Genomic DNA, 17,589 nt, shown 5'->3' on the forward strand with positions numbered 1-17,589 from the left:
TCTCATTCTTGTAAATGATGGTATTATTGCTATATTTATGCAAATTTGCTTCTTCCGAAACTATCAATTTCGGGAAATAGGTGCAAAACCATTTTTGTGGCAAGCTCAACTAATCTTACCCCAACAAGTAATTGTGAGCTGCTATTTCGCCAGTTACGTAGTTTGAGAACTGACCACACATTTCAAGAAGAATTACTGCATTGTGTATCATATACATGTAGCCGGTTTCATTATAAAGGCATTGAAGAAACGTTACTCATGATCAGTGTGATATAAATTATCCACTGCAAGCAAATCTTTTGAACTGTACTAATAACATTACATTTGTAATATGAGAAATGGTTTAACAAACAGGACAGAAGGGGTCTTCGAAAACCAAGTGATACATTTTTCTTTCTTGTCAGAGAACATGAATCAATTGTGCATAAATTAATAGGGCAACCTTATAGTGTCAGCTCTCTGTCATATCAGCCTCTCAAATAGTCAACCATAGAATTATTCATGGTTACGTATTATACAGACATTAACTTGAAAAGAGAGACTTGTGATACGGTGTCATCTATTACAGAACACTTGGTTCATCTTTTTCTGACTGTACGTTGGTATGCTTTCACATGTATTGAAAGAAATAAGATAAGTAACAGCAGTTACTATACAAATCTTTGGCAAATGAATGCCAAAGAATAGAGAAAAATAGGGCAAAAGAATAGAGAAAAATAGGGCAAAAGAATAAAGAAAAAGAGAACAACGGCGTGCTAAAATATAAAGAATAGAGCATAATCGGCAAAACATATAAAGAATACAGAAATGAAGGACACCCATCAAGACCCTCATATTTTCTAAGAGCCCATCGATATTATATTGGTTTTTAAACTCACGATTTTTAGTTATGATATAGATGCAGTTACATAATTTCTGTATTTAAGACATTGGTTTTCTTTAAGTGGGATCGTGATTAACCCTTCAAACCACACAAAAACAGTTAAAACACTTTATTTGTGGTTTTCTTTCAATGTAAAATTGTTTACAGGTATATTTAAAGAAATATCTGAAACCGTGAATTATTCATTTTTAACCTTTTCATTCAATAAAACTTCTGACATCCAGTCCACTAAAAAAACAAGATATCATCTGATTCCCTATTTCTCATGTATATAAAATATCAAATATATATACATTACTTTTTAACCAGAGGAGTTTAGAAACTATACACATGTTTACAATTACGGAACAAAATATATCTCCCATTTCTTAAAATAATCGCAACTTTAACTACCGGTAAAATGATACTTTTATTTCTTTAAACGACCTATTTTAGGATATGTGTCGATTCTCCTATATCTTTAAGTACCTGTTACAGTTTTATAACTTGATGATCTATTTACTCTACTTATTTCATTTCATGTCTTCAGCTTCCTAAATTTTTTTCTATATTTTTATTGAGTCTCCACATCGACCGATCTTTATGAACCCCATCTCGTAATGAATATGCATGAACTATTTCTAACAGGATTCCCATGTTTTAAGCTAAAAAAAATTAATTTGTTATAATGTGTACATTGCTGTACACTGTGATGATTGAGTAATATAAGTAAGTTGAAACTATTCGGATTGATCCTTGGTGTTTCCGAGCATGGAAGCCAACACCGAAAAGAAGACTGTTCATGTCTAAAAAAAGAACTCCATTGGAGGTTGTAGCTGATATTACTATTACATGATCTTTCCTTTCTTTTGTTTAGTTTCTTCTTTGAATTAAAAAATGAAAACAACACGCTATAAATTAAATGCGTCCGAAGCGCTTTTCTGGATATACCTTCATCAGGAATGCTCAATGCCGAATATTCGAAAGCCAAGGATGTGTACTAGTAAGAACCGAAACAGTTGGAAGAGCTACTTGACCAAAAATAGCCAAATCCATCAAACATCCAGTAACTGTAGGCATCCTTTGATCGTTACGTAGCCATTTTTGACCTCCGAATCACTCCGACGATTCGAGTCTCCAACTAATTTTCGGTTTGTTCTGACGTTAACGTTTGTGCAACTGTCACATGGTGGGAACGATTTGAGCATTCACAAACACGAAGAACATCATTGTGCCCCATACTTTTGTGTACTTACCAGCCAGGAGTTAATGTGTAGTCAGTGATTGTACATTGCAGTGTGCTTTGTTTTTTCTTTATGATTGTATTTTAAATCAGACTTATTTTTATCTTTAGAATTGTTTCACATTTCTGTGCTAGCTTTCTACATGTATAGGACTAGTGTATGGGGTTTAGCTAATTGTCTCGCACAGTAACCAGCTTTTGGCATCCTTGACCTTGCTCTTTAGTTGATAGCTGTCTCGTCAACAATGATACATCATCTTCTCACTCTTTATGATTATATAAAGCGGATTGTACTCTCTTTACAATCTGATGTAACTGGGAACTCGTAGATACTCCTATGCCAAGAAATTGCAGAATCAAGAAAGAACAATATTTGCTTTTCTGGCAAATGATTTGTTACATGTGTGTTTCTTACATAATGATTTATCATAAGATTATGGTACTATAGTAACTGTTCAATTAAGTGTCTTTGTCATGAAATAGAAGTTCCTTCATAACATAAGTTCAAAATGGAAGAAAAATTCTGTAATATTGTTTCGGCCACTGGGACAAGTTTTACAGAATTTGTTCCTTAAGGAATAAAGGGTATAGAATTGTTATTCAAACAGAAACAGATATTATGGCATTTTTTATAACAAAGTTTCCAGGGGAACTTATGTTTAGCGTAACAAATATACGTTGACATCATCACTAGCCATAAGCCTATATATGAATTTTTTTTATCAATATATTTCAACTATTGATATTTAGTGACACTGATATATTATCCAGAACTACATATAATATCACGTAGATAAAAACAGACTGGTTACAGTATATTGTTGTGAGTTTGCTGACCATCAACTACAAAAGGGAGGATGCTATCAGAATCCTAGTACCGGTACCTTAAAATTGTGTAGAACTCTGGTGGATAGCTGTCTACTGGCAATAATACCACATCTTTAATATTTATACATTAATTGTAAGGTTTGTTGCTCCTGCTGTGTGGACATTGTAGAATGCCTATCTGTGCGTGTGGTGCATGCCCTTATATTTTACATTTATAGCTGGGAGAGCTGCCTACCATTACTTTACTACCACTTCATTTTAACTCATTGGCAATCATACCACGTTTCCCTATTACGTTATATAAATCCCTGAATCCTTCATTTTTGTTCAAACAAAACACAGCAGTGTAAGTAATCAGACAAGAGACAAATATCTTGTTTTGTGTATTTTATTAGAAACTCCAATAATCTATGTGAAATAGACATGGATGTTCCTTTTATAACATTTCTAGTAACAATAACATCAACACAAGTATAAATTAATATTGTATGAATATCATAATACAAAACCAATAAACAGTCACTCCTGTGTGATGGACAGTTCATTTAGTCACATTTACTAATCAATTGCACACTTGAAATATAATCTTCATGGAAGAATAGCCAGCAATGAAAAAGCTCATCTTTGACACACACAAAAAAATTATATTTCAATCTTTCAATCATAAATACACTAAGATCTTTGTTTCTGAACTTCAGAGTTAGGAATTCTTTTTTAAGTTTGATCGAATTCAAATAGTTACACTTGCATCATGAAATGTATGTACCCTGTCAATTTAAATTATTTTCTGTAAAGCACATACAAATTGATTATGATTAGAAATAGAAACTGGAATATTCAATAAATAAAAACTTTTTAAGTTCATAAACACACGCACACACACAAATCTAAATAATCACCACTACACATACAATGAGAACAAACACACTAAAATGTAGATCTATCACTCTGGATTGAGCATACACTATGAAAACATGTAAACGATGGGAATTGGATGGATTTTGGATGAATGATTACGAAGATGGCACCATTCGCACGTAAAATGTTTTTAAAAAAAATACTCTTCCATAACACATACTTCTTTGAAAATTCCTATTGCTTTTAAATTACACTTGGTCTAACTTGACTGTGAAAAAAATCACCACACCAATTTTCATTCTCTAACTTTTTTCTAACCAGCCACCTACTGTATGGATTCACTGACCAATTAACATATGCTTATCACAGTTAATTCAAACAAAGTGTAATAAAAACAACGTATTAAAGTGCAGGGCTGTGCTCAGCATGCCAGCATTGCACTGTCAAAATAACTTTTGCTATTAAATTAATTTATATAGTTTTTTTCTTCAATTATAAAGCTGCCATTAAAACATGGACAGAATGTCAGTTAACAACCATTCAAAGTTCGTTCTTAATAATCATTTCTACCCGTAGCTGTCTTTTTTCGACAGAGATGTCTATACTTGAATAAAAGTCACTCCAAATAAATAAACAAAATAACACTGGCGCTTGAAATTCAACTGAATGCTAACGACAATATTGTTCAGAGAAAGAACTCTTCTTCTTCTCCATTAAATACCACGCTTGGAACAGTTTGGTCACTATGTTTGTGATCCAAGATTGTCATAAAACCAGGTGACTGTTTCCCATTAATCCATGGGTGTTGGAGAGCATCTCCGGCAGTCAGTCTATCGTCTGGATCTCGACGCAACAGACTTTTTATAAGACATTTAGCCTTCACCGACAACATCGGAGGAATACTGTACTGGCCTTTACGGATTTTACTAAATAGTGTGCTCGGATCAGAATCGTGAAATGGGTAACGTCCGACTAGCATCGTGTAGAGCATGACTCCCAAGCTCCAGATATCAGCTGCTCGACCTGAGTATGTTTCGTTAGAATGAAGAATTTCTGGACTAACGTATGCAGGACATCCGTGTTTGTCTGCCAAACGGTCATTTGTTTCATCTTCTAACACCCGTGCATCTTCTAGCCCATCAAGTCTCAATTCAGACCTGGAAATAAAAATAATGAAAACTGTTCAAGTATGGTTGAAGTATTTAATTCATTTTAAAAGGAAGTTTCAATGCACATCTTCATGAAAGTAATGCACAACTCTGCAGAAATGTCGTTTACAAATGCAATTGTTTATGCATGGTGATTAATTAATCATTTTCACTCAAAACGGAAAGAGTTGCTAATTCCAGATGATTTAATGTAAGTAATGCATTACATAAAACTGGTAGAAGGTTATTCATTGTAAAAATAAAATCACACAGGAAACTCCCAATGAGTCACATAATTAACATACAATACAAATTCCAATATGTTAATATCAATGTCATAAAGTTTATAAAATTCCATTTCAAGGTTTAAAATAATATTTTTACATAACGACAGTTGACCTTTAGTAAAAAAACAACTGAACCATTAAAGTACAATGTACAAGGCAGATTTTACAGTATTGTGTTCTGCCTCCTACTTCCATGATAAATAATTAAAGAAGGCATTACACGAAAAAAAATTAAATTTTCTGAAAATTTATTATCAGTAGATCATAATTCTTCAAAAAAGGAGTAAATAATGTAAGAGATTATTGAATGGTTGCCAAGGAAACAGGATACCCACATTTTCTCCTTTTGCACCCTGGTCCAAAATTTCATTAATTTTGGTTTTAAGCCTTTAACCAGCAATAAAACCAAAATAAATTCTGAAAGGTAAAGGGTTTAGGAAGATATTCAGCATCTTTCACATTACTATTTCTAATATATTAGTGGAAAAAAAATATGTTTAAGATGATGGACATGTGACATATGGAAAATGGGACAAAAAGTTTATGTTTTTCAAAGTAAATGACATCTAATACACAGTAAAAAGAATTGAATAAGTATAAAGTTGCATGTGTTGTCAATATTTACTTTTTACTAGTTTAATTTGTGCCAGATTCTTGAAAGAAAACATGTTTTGAATTAAGGCTGTTGCTAATGTGACGGAGACAAAAATGAGTAACGTTAGCGACATTTGGACAAGTCACATTAGCAACAGCATCTTTAAAAAATAAAATGTATGCACACAGTCGTGCTTTATAAATGCTTTGAGTAATTAAATTGTACAGTCTGGTTTAGAATATCTAAATATACAGAATGTCATTGGCAGGTGTACTTTGTATCAAATGAATACACAAGAAACCAATTTGTAATAGTAACATTAGCGACATCTTCTTCAGTAATACATTAAGAAAATTTGCTATCTAGATGGGTCGCACTAAATAGGGCCAAAATTGTTACAGGAGGTGAAAAATAAGATTCATATCTTTATCGAAAAAGTTTTCAGATGTAACTGAATGATTCTTCTAGATCTGTTCATATCTTTAGTCGTGAACTGAGATGTTGATATGATACGAGTACCAAATGCAATAAGAACTGTTCTTTGTACCAGACTGAGACACCAGATTTTATGGATGGATGGATTAATTATTGTTTAACGTCCAGTGTCAACCTAGTATGTGCACATCAGGATGAGAACAAGTTGATTTAATATGATCTCTGCTTTGTACTAGACCGACACGCTTAGCAGGATTTTCCACAAAGACACATTATACAGACTCTGTTGCCTCTGTAAGCTGACCTTTGCTTTTACTCCTAGATGCTGTCGGCTTGGATGAGAAGCAGCAAAGACCCAATTTTAATGTCTTCTTTTATCTGGCTACGGATTGAACCTGCAACCTTTGGCACTCAAAACAGAAGGGGGATATGGATTATTTATGAAGCACAAGCCAAAATGCCCATGTAATGTCTAGCAAGAAACATCAAACAACAGAAGAATGAACAATTTCAAATCAATTCGCAGTGAATATGGAAATACCATAGTGATCAATGCCTCAATGACTTTCACCATGGATTTTGGTAAAGAAAGTCTTTTGTAGTCTTCAGAACACTTGCTTTGCCCATTTAATTCATGATGCATTTGCATTCAAAAGTCTAAAATACTGCCTAGACTAAGAAGCTTAAAAATATTTTAATGTTTGAAAAATTTATCGTCTCTGTTAGTTCTGGAGGACTTCATCTGAAAGAAAATAAATTGAAAATATTACTGGTATATGAATACAATTTAAAAAATGAACGACTATTAAAATTTTTAAAATGTATTGAAGTACTGCCTTCAAATTTACTTCAATCAAGACATAGTTTTTTGCCGAATGCTTTCAGAATATATGGTAATTAAAGATATGTTGTCATCATTAATTGTAGCAAGAACAGTTCAAGTTACCATCTTCTTTTAATGATTACCAGAGATTATGCTAAGATACCCCTGAAAATCAAATGTATGTTTACCATTTGGTAAATTTGTCTGTGAGCAATGACTTTTATGCCAATTTTGACAATTTTAAGAACTGGACTAATTTTGGCAATTAATGAACTAAGTTGTTATTATAAAAATAGAAGATGTGGTATGAAGCTCTTCGAAAAGGAAAGACTATTACCTTCAAATATATATAGTCATGAGCGCCCCTTCATTACTATATTAGACTGTTTTAATTTTCTTATATAACATCACATCAACAATATATTGTCCCAAAGTAACGATCGCTACATAAAAATCTGTCCATGTTATACCGTTCGCATCAAATTATTAAAAGAAATGTATTTTGATGAACTAGAAGACTCAACTGTACGTAAAATATGGTCAAATCTCGTTGGGAGATGAAAAACCACAACAAAAGTTTCTTAATGCGACATTTAAATGACATTACTTGATTCAACGTTTTGTTGCGAATGTCTTTTTGATGGACGGAATACAATAAAGGACCTCATGTAACGATATAACAGACAACTTACCTTCTTTGCTTTCCCATTATGTGAGGGAACCGGCTCCGCTTCCATTTCTGCAAAGGGCGATATCGTAACTCCTATACAGGAGAGTTACAGATCTAAATATATATTGCTCACGTGACATTGATTTGGACGGAAACGTAGAGCAGTAACGTTCGCAAAAACTAAAACAGCTAATGATATTGATTCTGAAAGTCCGTTGACCCACTTTCGTCATCAAAATTTAATGTGATTGCTATTTATATCAATTATTTATAAAACCCGAGTTAAAAATAACAATGGGCCGTCTGAGAACCAACAAAAAAATTGCGATCGTAACATACCACAATGGACGGAAAAGATGTGACGTTCGCAATAATATAATAAATTACCTTTTTTAGCCTTTACCAATAAAAATGTGCCTTAAAATTATAATTAAAACACAAAAGAAAACTTTTTATTAAAATATAAGTCCATGTTATTAGGCTCCACTTATAAATAATACTTTAAAATTCCACTCCAAATAAGCTAGATGTCAGTCAAGTAGGTCACAATGTCTATTCAATGTCCAATATTTTGAAATTGAAAACCCACTAATTCTAACAAAAAACATAAACACAGGGTGATTTTTATTTTTATTTACTCAGAAAGACACCTTTTATTAAATAACATAATGCATTACTTCATTTCAAACTCTGTTTCACAGTTTCAGCAATTCCTTTTTTGATGGATACAAAAAAGCAATACTTCCTTTTTATTGTAAAATCTGCCACAAGTGATGAACTTCCAATGACTGAATCAGACTATTCATAAAATTTCAATAAATTTAACATGCATGTTTTTAATTCCTAACTTTATAGATTTTGGGTTATTTCATTTTAAAAATTCTATTAATTTCAATAAAAGCCACAAAGCTGTAAATATTACATTTAATTATAGAATACATAACATAAATGTTCATGAAAATAAATTTTGTAGATGGTGGTTAACCAAATCCTCCCTATGAAAATTGTCCTATCCCAGCAAAATTTTTATGACCTGATAATGGTCAGTGAAATGTACTTGTACATGTTATATACAAATTAATTTCACCTCCAAAGTAAACTAAATAGATAAACTTGTGGAGACCTGCCAAATTAGACATACAACCAACCCTAATAACTGACATTCAAGGAAATATATATGCCTATATATTATACATATTAATTTCATGTTTATTTCTGTGTGTACATGTTTCAATCCTTACATTTCCTGTTTACTTCTCTCTATCAGTGACAAGTGGCACTGGCCATTTAATTTGTTTACTACTATGTACATGTGTATCGACTAATGTCAACAGATTTATTCATCATATTTCTTGCCTGAATTGTAGTTATAGGAAATAGATTTAAACTTTGGGTGTGTCTAATACATAAATACAGATTTAAGGCCTTCTCTTTATTATCCACTGTTTAAATAATTGGGTGGAGCTGGCAAATCGTGTTGTATGTAATCTCTTCAGATATATATTGTTACACCTACTTATAATACATTAAATATGTTGTATGTAAAACATCAATAAGGTACTGTCCCAGTGTGCTGGTATGTTTGACAATAAAATATAGAGTTGGTATGTAGGAGATATATATATACTTAATTACATTAAAACAATCTATACCAATATCAAATGTTATCTACTGGTCCACAACTTTCTATTTGAAATCTACCTACATCGTACACATCCCCGCACAATATGTTTGATAAAAAATAACATTGATTTTGCAAATCTACAAACCGCCATTGATTTGTGGGGAGTAAATTTCAATAATTTGCCTGCAATCAGGAAGTTACTGAGCAATTTTATTATACAGTTTCTGTTTGAACGATTTTAATTACAAGCATTCAGTATGATTTTCATGGTGAATAAAAGGTTCTGCATCTGTTAGATACATTTGTAAGGGTGGGGGTAAACATTTATTTCACTTCATCAGACAGAGTAAATCATACATCTCATCTTCATAAAGAAACTTACCGTTCAGGGTTTTTGAAGACAAACTTCCGAAGTTTGAGATCTCGTAGCACTATTCCATTACTGTGACAATATTCCACAGCGGAAACAATTTGTTCAAACAGTCGATGGGCTTCCTCCTCCTTCAGCCGTTTTCTCTGGCGTACGTAGGAATGAAGATCACCATAGTGTTTTTCGAATATAACATATGCTTTGGTTTCTCCAAGAATAATCTCGGATATGCTGCTAAGATTCTCATGGCAATCCACTTGCCAATATGCTGCCAAGATTTCTCTATATCGAGTAATTGGGAATACCTACAAGAGAGAAGCAACAAAATCTGTAAATTTTTGCATAAATATATAATGTATGTACAATGCATGATGTAAAAATTGAAGCTTTCTATCAATAGTGAATACATGACTACACGTTCAATGTACAATGCACACTGAGCAATTCATATACCCTATAACTTGTGTACTTTACATGTATTATTTTAATTTTTCAAAGCTTTCCATTCAGATCCATTCTAACAATCGTACATGACATTTTGTGTACTGTACTACATATGATGTATTGTATGGTCATTTTTTGTGCACTTCATAAAATGTTCATATTTTTATTTCATTACAGGTACATTCAGATCAATCATATGCTTACAACATGCAATTGCATCATAATAGTTGCATGTATGTAAACATATTCTCTTATGTTGACGAAATAATGTAATAAATTGCATATTTAATTTAGTATGTGTATTAACCCCTATATGCAAGGTTTAATAAACAGCATCGCATATTTTGTGAATGCAAAAATCAATAATTGGGTCTAACTAAAAATCTAACACATTTTTGTAAAGATGAAGCCTGGCAAGAGGAAATTAAATTGAATTTATCTGTAAATGATTGCTTGGCAAGGAAATATTTCATTTTCTGACTGGATAGCTGTGTTATTGATTGCATGAATCAGCTACTGAGCTAACATTCCTATGGTTTATTTTTAGCTTGTTGATGAGGAATGCAACAGGCCCTAGTAAACAAGGGAATCAATACACAGAGAAAGTCAATGTCCTACACTCAACTTCTCATGGTGTCATCTAATAGAAGGATTTGTCATCCCTTGCAAAAATTCTTTGATCTAAAAAAATTGTATAAAAGTGATTGTCCATAAATTGGACCATTATTTCTTTTTTCAAGTATTTGGTTTTATTTCACTTTTTTGTGCTCTGTAGTCTATGATATAATTACACATTATGAAGTATGTAGTAGGGTTAAGGTTTTTTTGTTAAAATGGAAACATTTCTTCCTTTCTAGTCCAAGCCATAGGACAGATATTTGAAACAGGAACCAAATCCAAAGACATGATAGATAACAGATATCTAACTTCCTTCTATACACATATATATAACATGTATATTGTAACCCCTTAAAATCAGGATGTGTATTTACCTTGTTTTAAATACACAACATTATAATCTTTGTATTCACTTCCTTTTCAACTTGGACATAACAAGCATTTCCTTTTATACATCCTAGGTGCATATAAATGATTAAATACAATATTAGTACAATGTGCTCTTCGGACATTGCACAATCAGCGGAAAATGTTGGGTTTTTTTTATTCCATTACGCGAATCTTTAACAAAATGTATTTTTTATTGCTATAGCAACAGAACTGAATGTATATTTTTTTTTCTTTCATTTAAATATTTTTTAACAGGAAGTTTGACCCATATGACCTCTGCATGATATCCCCATCATCCCATTAATTCAGTACAAAGGTCAGCTGTCTGGATTTATTTTAGGATAATGATGACATTGCATGTTCTACTAATTATCGATTCATGACAATCTAATATTTCTTATATAATAAATCAATCATTGAACATGCCAATCATATAAATGTTTGTTATGTGTCATAATTTGGAAGTATTATATCTACAAATGTACATGCACATATAGGAAAGTATTAGTTTTAATACTTTATCCTCATTTTAAAGTATTTTCATCAGCTTTAAATTTAGATATAAATATTTCTGATTTTGTATTATGAAATTTTCACCAAAATTGAGACATGAAACAAACTTTTTTATTTAAAGGTAGAAATGAGATTTAAAAATAAATATATTTGAAATAGCAAAAAGAAGGATCTGTGTTAAATTTCTTTTTTTTATTTTTAAATTCTTTTGTACTGAAATTTATAAATCCAATAGATTTCCTTTGAAGCAATTACCTGAGAATTGCCACCTCATTGTTCTATAACACTTTCTTTGTTCAGGTATGACTCACCTGGTGAAACACCTTTGTTCAGGCAGGTGTGTTTCATGTTTTATCATATTCAATAATTATTTAGTCAAAAACTTTATTTACACAGAAACAACATAAACATAATTGTCAAAGTTAACTTCAAGATTTATGAAATACCCCTTTGTGTATATTTGAAACTTGGAATTTTTTGTATTGGGGAAATTCCTGAAATTTCTAACCATGAGGAGACAACTCTATCAAATCCCTAAATTTTACCTACATTTACACAACTGTAGTTTTTAAATGTAAGCTATCTACAGTTAAAAAAATATAATTGAAAAAAAAACTTATATCATGTACATGTATTTAGCATAAAAAAAACTAAGCCCACACTTATTTACCTTGCAGATATATTCTTCATTGTTCTGCCAATTCACAGCTTTGTATGCATCGCCTTCAATCTGTCCCAATAAAAGGTATCTTCCAATCTTGGAAACATTCTGAGGAGAGTATTTCTCTGGGAACTTTGGCTGAGGTGACGAAGGTTGTAAATCTGGACTGAGATTTCCAGGAACTAAGTTAAATGAGCCAATGTCAAAATGGTCTGTTTTCTTCCTTGGCCCATGACTCGGAATTTGAAGTCTGGGCCTGGAACGTGTTACGCTCATTAATATAATAAACTAATTTGTTTTAAGCCGAGATGATTATCCTCTCAACTTTGATGTGGAATCGGAATATTTCCTTTGTCCAGTGTTTGTAGTTTCACTTTCTTTTTCCCTCCAGAAATGAAACAAAGAACAATGCAAATCAAATAATCGCACAAATTATAAACGAGATCAAGTTCAGCTTTCAACAATCGTTTCAAATTAATATAACAAAGCAGATTAATATCACAGTTTTGCTTACTGGCAGTGTATAAAAACAAAATAGTTTTTGTCTCGACTTCAAAGAAGTTCAAAACAAAACGCAAATTTCCTCGTGTGCACCTTCACACAAAACCGCGCTAAAAAGTCAACGATTTTCCACGTGTTTCCAACAGTTCTGAATAAGAGAGTGTGCTCATCAAAATCTGGATTTGGAATAGTGTTGCAAAGTTTGTGAAATTCACTAAATGCGTGTTTCAGCTTATGATGAAATGCGTAGATCCAAATATTACCTAACTATCAGTCATTCACCGGGTTCCTTCTGCGTTGAAAATAGAATGGTCACTAGAAAATCTACAAAAGTATCTTGATTGTATTAGTTGTAGTCCTAAGCGTAAGCACACTCTCTGGAAACACTTGGGAAGGGCACGATGTACCAACCCTCCCCGTTCAAAGACCTGTACTAACTTCCATTGCCGTCGCCATTGTACTAATTTTTATTAGCAACGTGTATAACCGTCTTATAACTAAGTGCACCTGCGAATTCTTCCGCCTTAATTTGCGACGAACAAAATTTCAAATTTAGAAATGGTTGGTGGAATAGAAAAAAATTAAAAACTATTCGTATTCTGTATTTGATATCAAATAACTGTTAATTTTAAACAACGCACTCGTATTTGTGTGTGCACTGAGCTACTACGTCGCAGAACTATATTTTACGCGGCAGGCCGTCTTCATTTCATTGATGAAATTCTTCTGTTCGGATTATCTCGCAATTTTTCCACAGGACAACAAACGTTCACATTTGACGCTAAATGATTGGTTGACCGGTGTCTATTTTTAGCAAAAACAATGGGATATCCTTATGACTTAATACCATATATGGCAAATGTTGATTGATTATTCGTTGATAAACAGTGACGTATCGAAGACACGTCATCAAAATAGTAATTTTACAGGTTGAGATTTCCTTTGTTTACTGCAAGAAGTAAAATCCTGGTTTCGTTATGATGCAACCATTTGATCTGAAAGAAAAAGAATGATGCAAGCTTGTTTCTACAAGTGTTTTATATTTAGATTATGCAGAAAAAAACGTAGTTGTCATGTTAATCAGAGACATATAATACATATATGTTTTAATATATTTAATTTTCAAGATTTACTACCTAAGGGAAATCTTGAAACTAAACATAACATAGACATGAATATAGATTAGAAATTAGGAGAGCGCTTCACATATCATAAATGTAGTACTAGTTTGTTTCGAAGAAACATACAATGTCGGCATAGAGGGGGGTAATTATTAGTTAAACATATATATATATATATATGATGCCAAATAGAATAAAACTTTTATTACTGTTTAAGATGCCGCTCGATCACATTAATACTTTTTTTTATTATAATTATTTATAGTCCAGATAATACTTTTTTTTGTAGGTTATGGGGAATTGAATTAGAGCGAAACAGTTTTTAGAACGAAAACGGCATGGTTATACTGATGCAACTTTTTGTAATGTACTTTTGGCAGATGACGCAATGTGTAATCGGTGACGGTACATTTAAAAAAGCAGGTTTGTTGCACTGAATTCATCATCGGCTCTTATGATTGTACTTTTTGGTAATTTACTTTTTTCAGATGACGCAATCTAATCGCTGTTACAAAACGAATATCCCAGTCAAATAACGCATACAACACCTTAAATGTACGCTCATAACCATTCAAGTCAAATGTTTATTGCCATGTAAACTTTAAACAAAAAGTTTGTGATAAAGTACAAAACAAGTAAACATTTTGAACTGCAAATTCACATATTATATACACAATAATTTAATTAACACAGTAAATAGTACAGTCCCCTGTCCTCAGTTCTAATTACTTTTTAATGTAGGACCCCCTTTTTTTTTACTTGTAATGGTGTTAATGGATTGAGCATTAAATCAGTTTTTCTTCATCAGAAAAGTCTTGAACAGAAATGTTTCTTATTTATATCTTATATAGTAACATTTAAAAAAAAAAGCAAACCAGGTTTGTTGCATTGAATGCATGCTCTTATTGTTATTCTTTTATATAGGACCCCTTTTTTTTCTTTTTCAATTTATATATTTTTTTTTATTTAGGAACTGGAAAATAGGTCGATGAATGGAAGGATGGTTACTTACACTAGCTGAAATAAAAACAAAATAATTGAATTTCCTATATATACACGTGTCATTTTTTAGGAGAATGAAACATGATAATAGAAGAGAAAATTTGAAGTAAATAATAGTATAGCCCTGTTACAAAATAACTTTTTTTAACAAAATTTTCTCATGCAAGTTGGAGATTTGAGGCGATAAGTGTTAGTCACATTTGTAAATGTCTTATTTTTTTAATTGAATTACACGAAATCGGCTGACAAGCATGACACGTAAATATTAGTAGTAACTGAATCATTGACAACCTTGACAGAAATGAAAAGATATTTCAGACCTCAGGCAAAATTAAAAAAAATATGAATCTCAGGAAATAGGCCGTGCAATGAATCAAATCAAATCAAATCAAATCAATGTTTTATTAAAGTCTCATCTCACAACAAGTACAATCAATATTTATACATTGTAAAACAATACTAAATAAAATGAGAGCCATTCTTTACAGAATATTAGAGACTATTAAAATGCATAGATATAATACATTAAACAATATGAAATAAAATATTATTTACAATAAATATGAATGGTAAGTAGTAATTTTGACGATTTTTATAGATCAAGATACAGTTCTTGTTCATAGTCGTGCAATGAATTTCAAAATTGTATAACTGAGAGGACGATAATTTTCTGGGGGGATCATTTATTTTCATCTGTTGCTACCTACATGTATATATATGTTTTTTTCCCATGACTTTGCGGCGCAAAAAATATTTTCACTTTTGTACACATTTTTTTCCTGCATTTTGTGTTACAGAATATTCATTGTCATGCTGTCTTGTGTAAAGTTATTTATTTACAGTTCTTACCAGGCCAAGTCAAGTTATTCATTTTCAAAATCCTCCTGCCCCTCCCCCTAAAAAATAATCAAATGGTCAGCCCCGTCACTGGCCAGCTGTAGTATTATTTTTATTATCCGATTGTTGTGTGTTTATTGTCATCCTTTTGTTGACCACTGCAAATGATATTGAAATCTATTATAAAATCAGTTGAAATTTATCTTAGACATGAAAATAATTAATATATTCAAATATGTTAATTATTAATGATTGTTTCCTTTTATTATTTTTTTTGTCGGTAAGCCCGAGGGACTACCCGTAACAAAATCATGTATGATAATATCTGTTTTATGAAATTGGTAGTTTGTAAACAATAAAAACAAGATAATAACATGTAATTACTGACCAATATCACACTTGTGAAATTACAAGAATGCATATTAATTCCCTTTGATTTTTCTAAATAACGGGAACGATGCAGTTAGAAATAAACTTACCACTTTTATAGCTTACTATGCGGTATTTGTTTTGCTTATTGTTGAAGGCCGTACGGTGAACTATAGTTAATTGTTGATTTCTATGTCATTTGGTCTCTGTTGGATATTTGTCTCATTGGCAATCATACCACATCTTCTTATATTTTTGCATTTTATTTACCAGAAATGAATTGGAATCGCTGAAAAGTTGTATAATGTGGGAAAAGATAATGTACTTATCGCTGTACTTATCGTCTTGTGTAGCAAATTCGTATACATATGAGGAAAAGTATAAACCGTGTTCTCGCTGTACCGTGAAATATAAAAAATATCAAAACAAATATGTGACGCCTGTGTAGCAAAATTAGACTTTATATACGCCGGGACATCCATTTGCTATGACCTCGATCCGACCTTCTATATATGTGTGCCTTTTCTCTACTAAGTTAAAGTCAGGGTCCTATAATTTAGTGTTTGTCTTTGGATATTTTGTTTTTTAGTGAGAGGCGGGGGTTTATTGCATTACTAAAGGCTTACGGTTTATCTTCCAGTATTGCTTCTCGTTTTGCATTGCCGGTTTTTTTAAAAGCTTACGATACGGAATTGGTTTTGCTCATTGTCGAAGGCTGTACGATGATCTATTATTGTTTACATCCTCGTCATTTGGTCACTGGTCCCATGCAATTGATAAGTGTTTCATTGGCAATCACACAACATTCTCCGCATTTCTATAGCAGTAAGAAAGCGAGGATGGTAGTGGTCTTCATTTCTCCATTCTTGAATTTAATAGACCAAATATATTTTGTCTAATTTAATAGGCCATAATATATATCTCTATTTTCTATTTTTAGTTTGCCCATTATATATATAAATATTCTTTATATTTTAGTACTCTATTATTCTCTAATCTTTTTTTTTTTTCTTTTTTTTTTGCCCATTTTTGTCTTTTCTGTTTCTTTTATTCTTTTACCTGTATTCGAATATTTGTGGATGCTTGTTAGTCCACACTCTTAGAATGCGAGTTGATTGAGCTTATCCAAAAATATCAATGAGAGAGAGAGAGAGAGAGAGAGAGAGAGAGAGAGAGAGAAGACCAAATAATGAAAATTTAACATGAACACATATTTGAATATATATAAATATACTTTTTTTACATATTTTATAAGAAATTAATAAGAATCAAAACCCCAGTTACTATATGTCATGAAAGAAAATGCAATTCAGTCCTACCTGGTATCATTGTCTTTGATGTTATAAACACATCTATGCAAATTTATCAATGCTAATCTCCGTACAAAACC

The 17,589-nt window shown here is 31.8% G+C and overlaps 1 protein-coding gene and 1 long non-coding RNA gene across 2 annotated transcripts; one reads left to right on the top strand and one right to left on the bottom strand.

Moving 5' to 3' along the window:
- Positions 1-3,305: 3,305 nt before the first annotated feature.
- Positions 3,306-13,441, bottom strand: LOC127732129 (tribbles homolog 2-like). Its single transcript, XM_052241205.1, has 3 exons — positions 12,379-13,441; positions 9,756-10,048; positions 3,306-4,948 (listed from the first exon to the last, which is right to left on the bottom strand). The coding sequence occupies exons 1-3, from the start codon at positions 12,643-12,645 to the stop codon at positions 4,477-4,479; spliced, it is 1,032 nt and encodes a 343-aa protein (XP_052097165.1). The 5' UTR covers positions 12,646-13,441; the 3' UTR covers positions 3,306-4,476.
- On the top strand, positions 10,055-15,574 carry LOC127732142 (uncharacterized). Its single transcript, XR_007996080.1, has 3 exons — positions 10,055-12,045; positions 14,281-14,414; positions 14,962-15,574. It is a non-coding gene; the product is annotated as an uncharacterized LOC127732142 (long non-coding RNA).
- Positions 15,575-17,589: the final 2,015 nt, after the last annotated feature.

The sequence above is a fragment of the Mytilus californianus genome, unplaced genomic scaffold, assembly GCF_021869535.1.
Source record: "Mytilus californianus isolate M0D057914Y unplaced genomic scaffold, xbMytCali1.0.p SCAF_22, whole genome shotgun sequence".
In the NCBI taxonomy this organism is placed as follows: domain Eukaryota; kingdom Metazoa; phylum Mollusca; class Bivalvia; order Mytilida; family Mytilidae; genus Mytilus; species Mytilus californianus.

What these genes read in the sequence shown, in the direction of transcription:
- LOC127732129 (XM_052241205.1), bottom strand. Translation starts at nt 12,645, where the DNA reads ATGAGCGTAACACGTTCCAGGCCCAGACTTCAAATTCCGAGTCATGGG. An exon ending in ATGAAGAATATATCTGCAAG is followed by an intron (nt 10,049 to 12,378) that starts GTAAATAAGTGT and finishes TCTCTCTTGTAG; the next exon opens with GTATTCCCAATTACTCGATA. An exon ending in GTCTTCAAAAACCCTGAACG is followed by an intron (nt 4,949 to 9,755) that starts GTAAGTTTCTTT and finishes TTTTATTTCCAG; the next exon opens with GTCTGAATTGAGACTTGATG.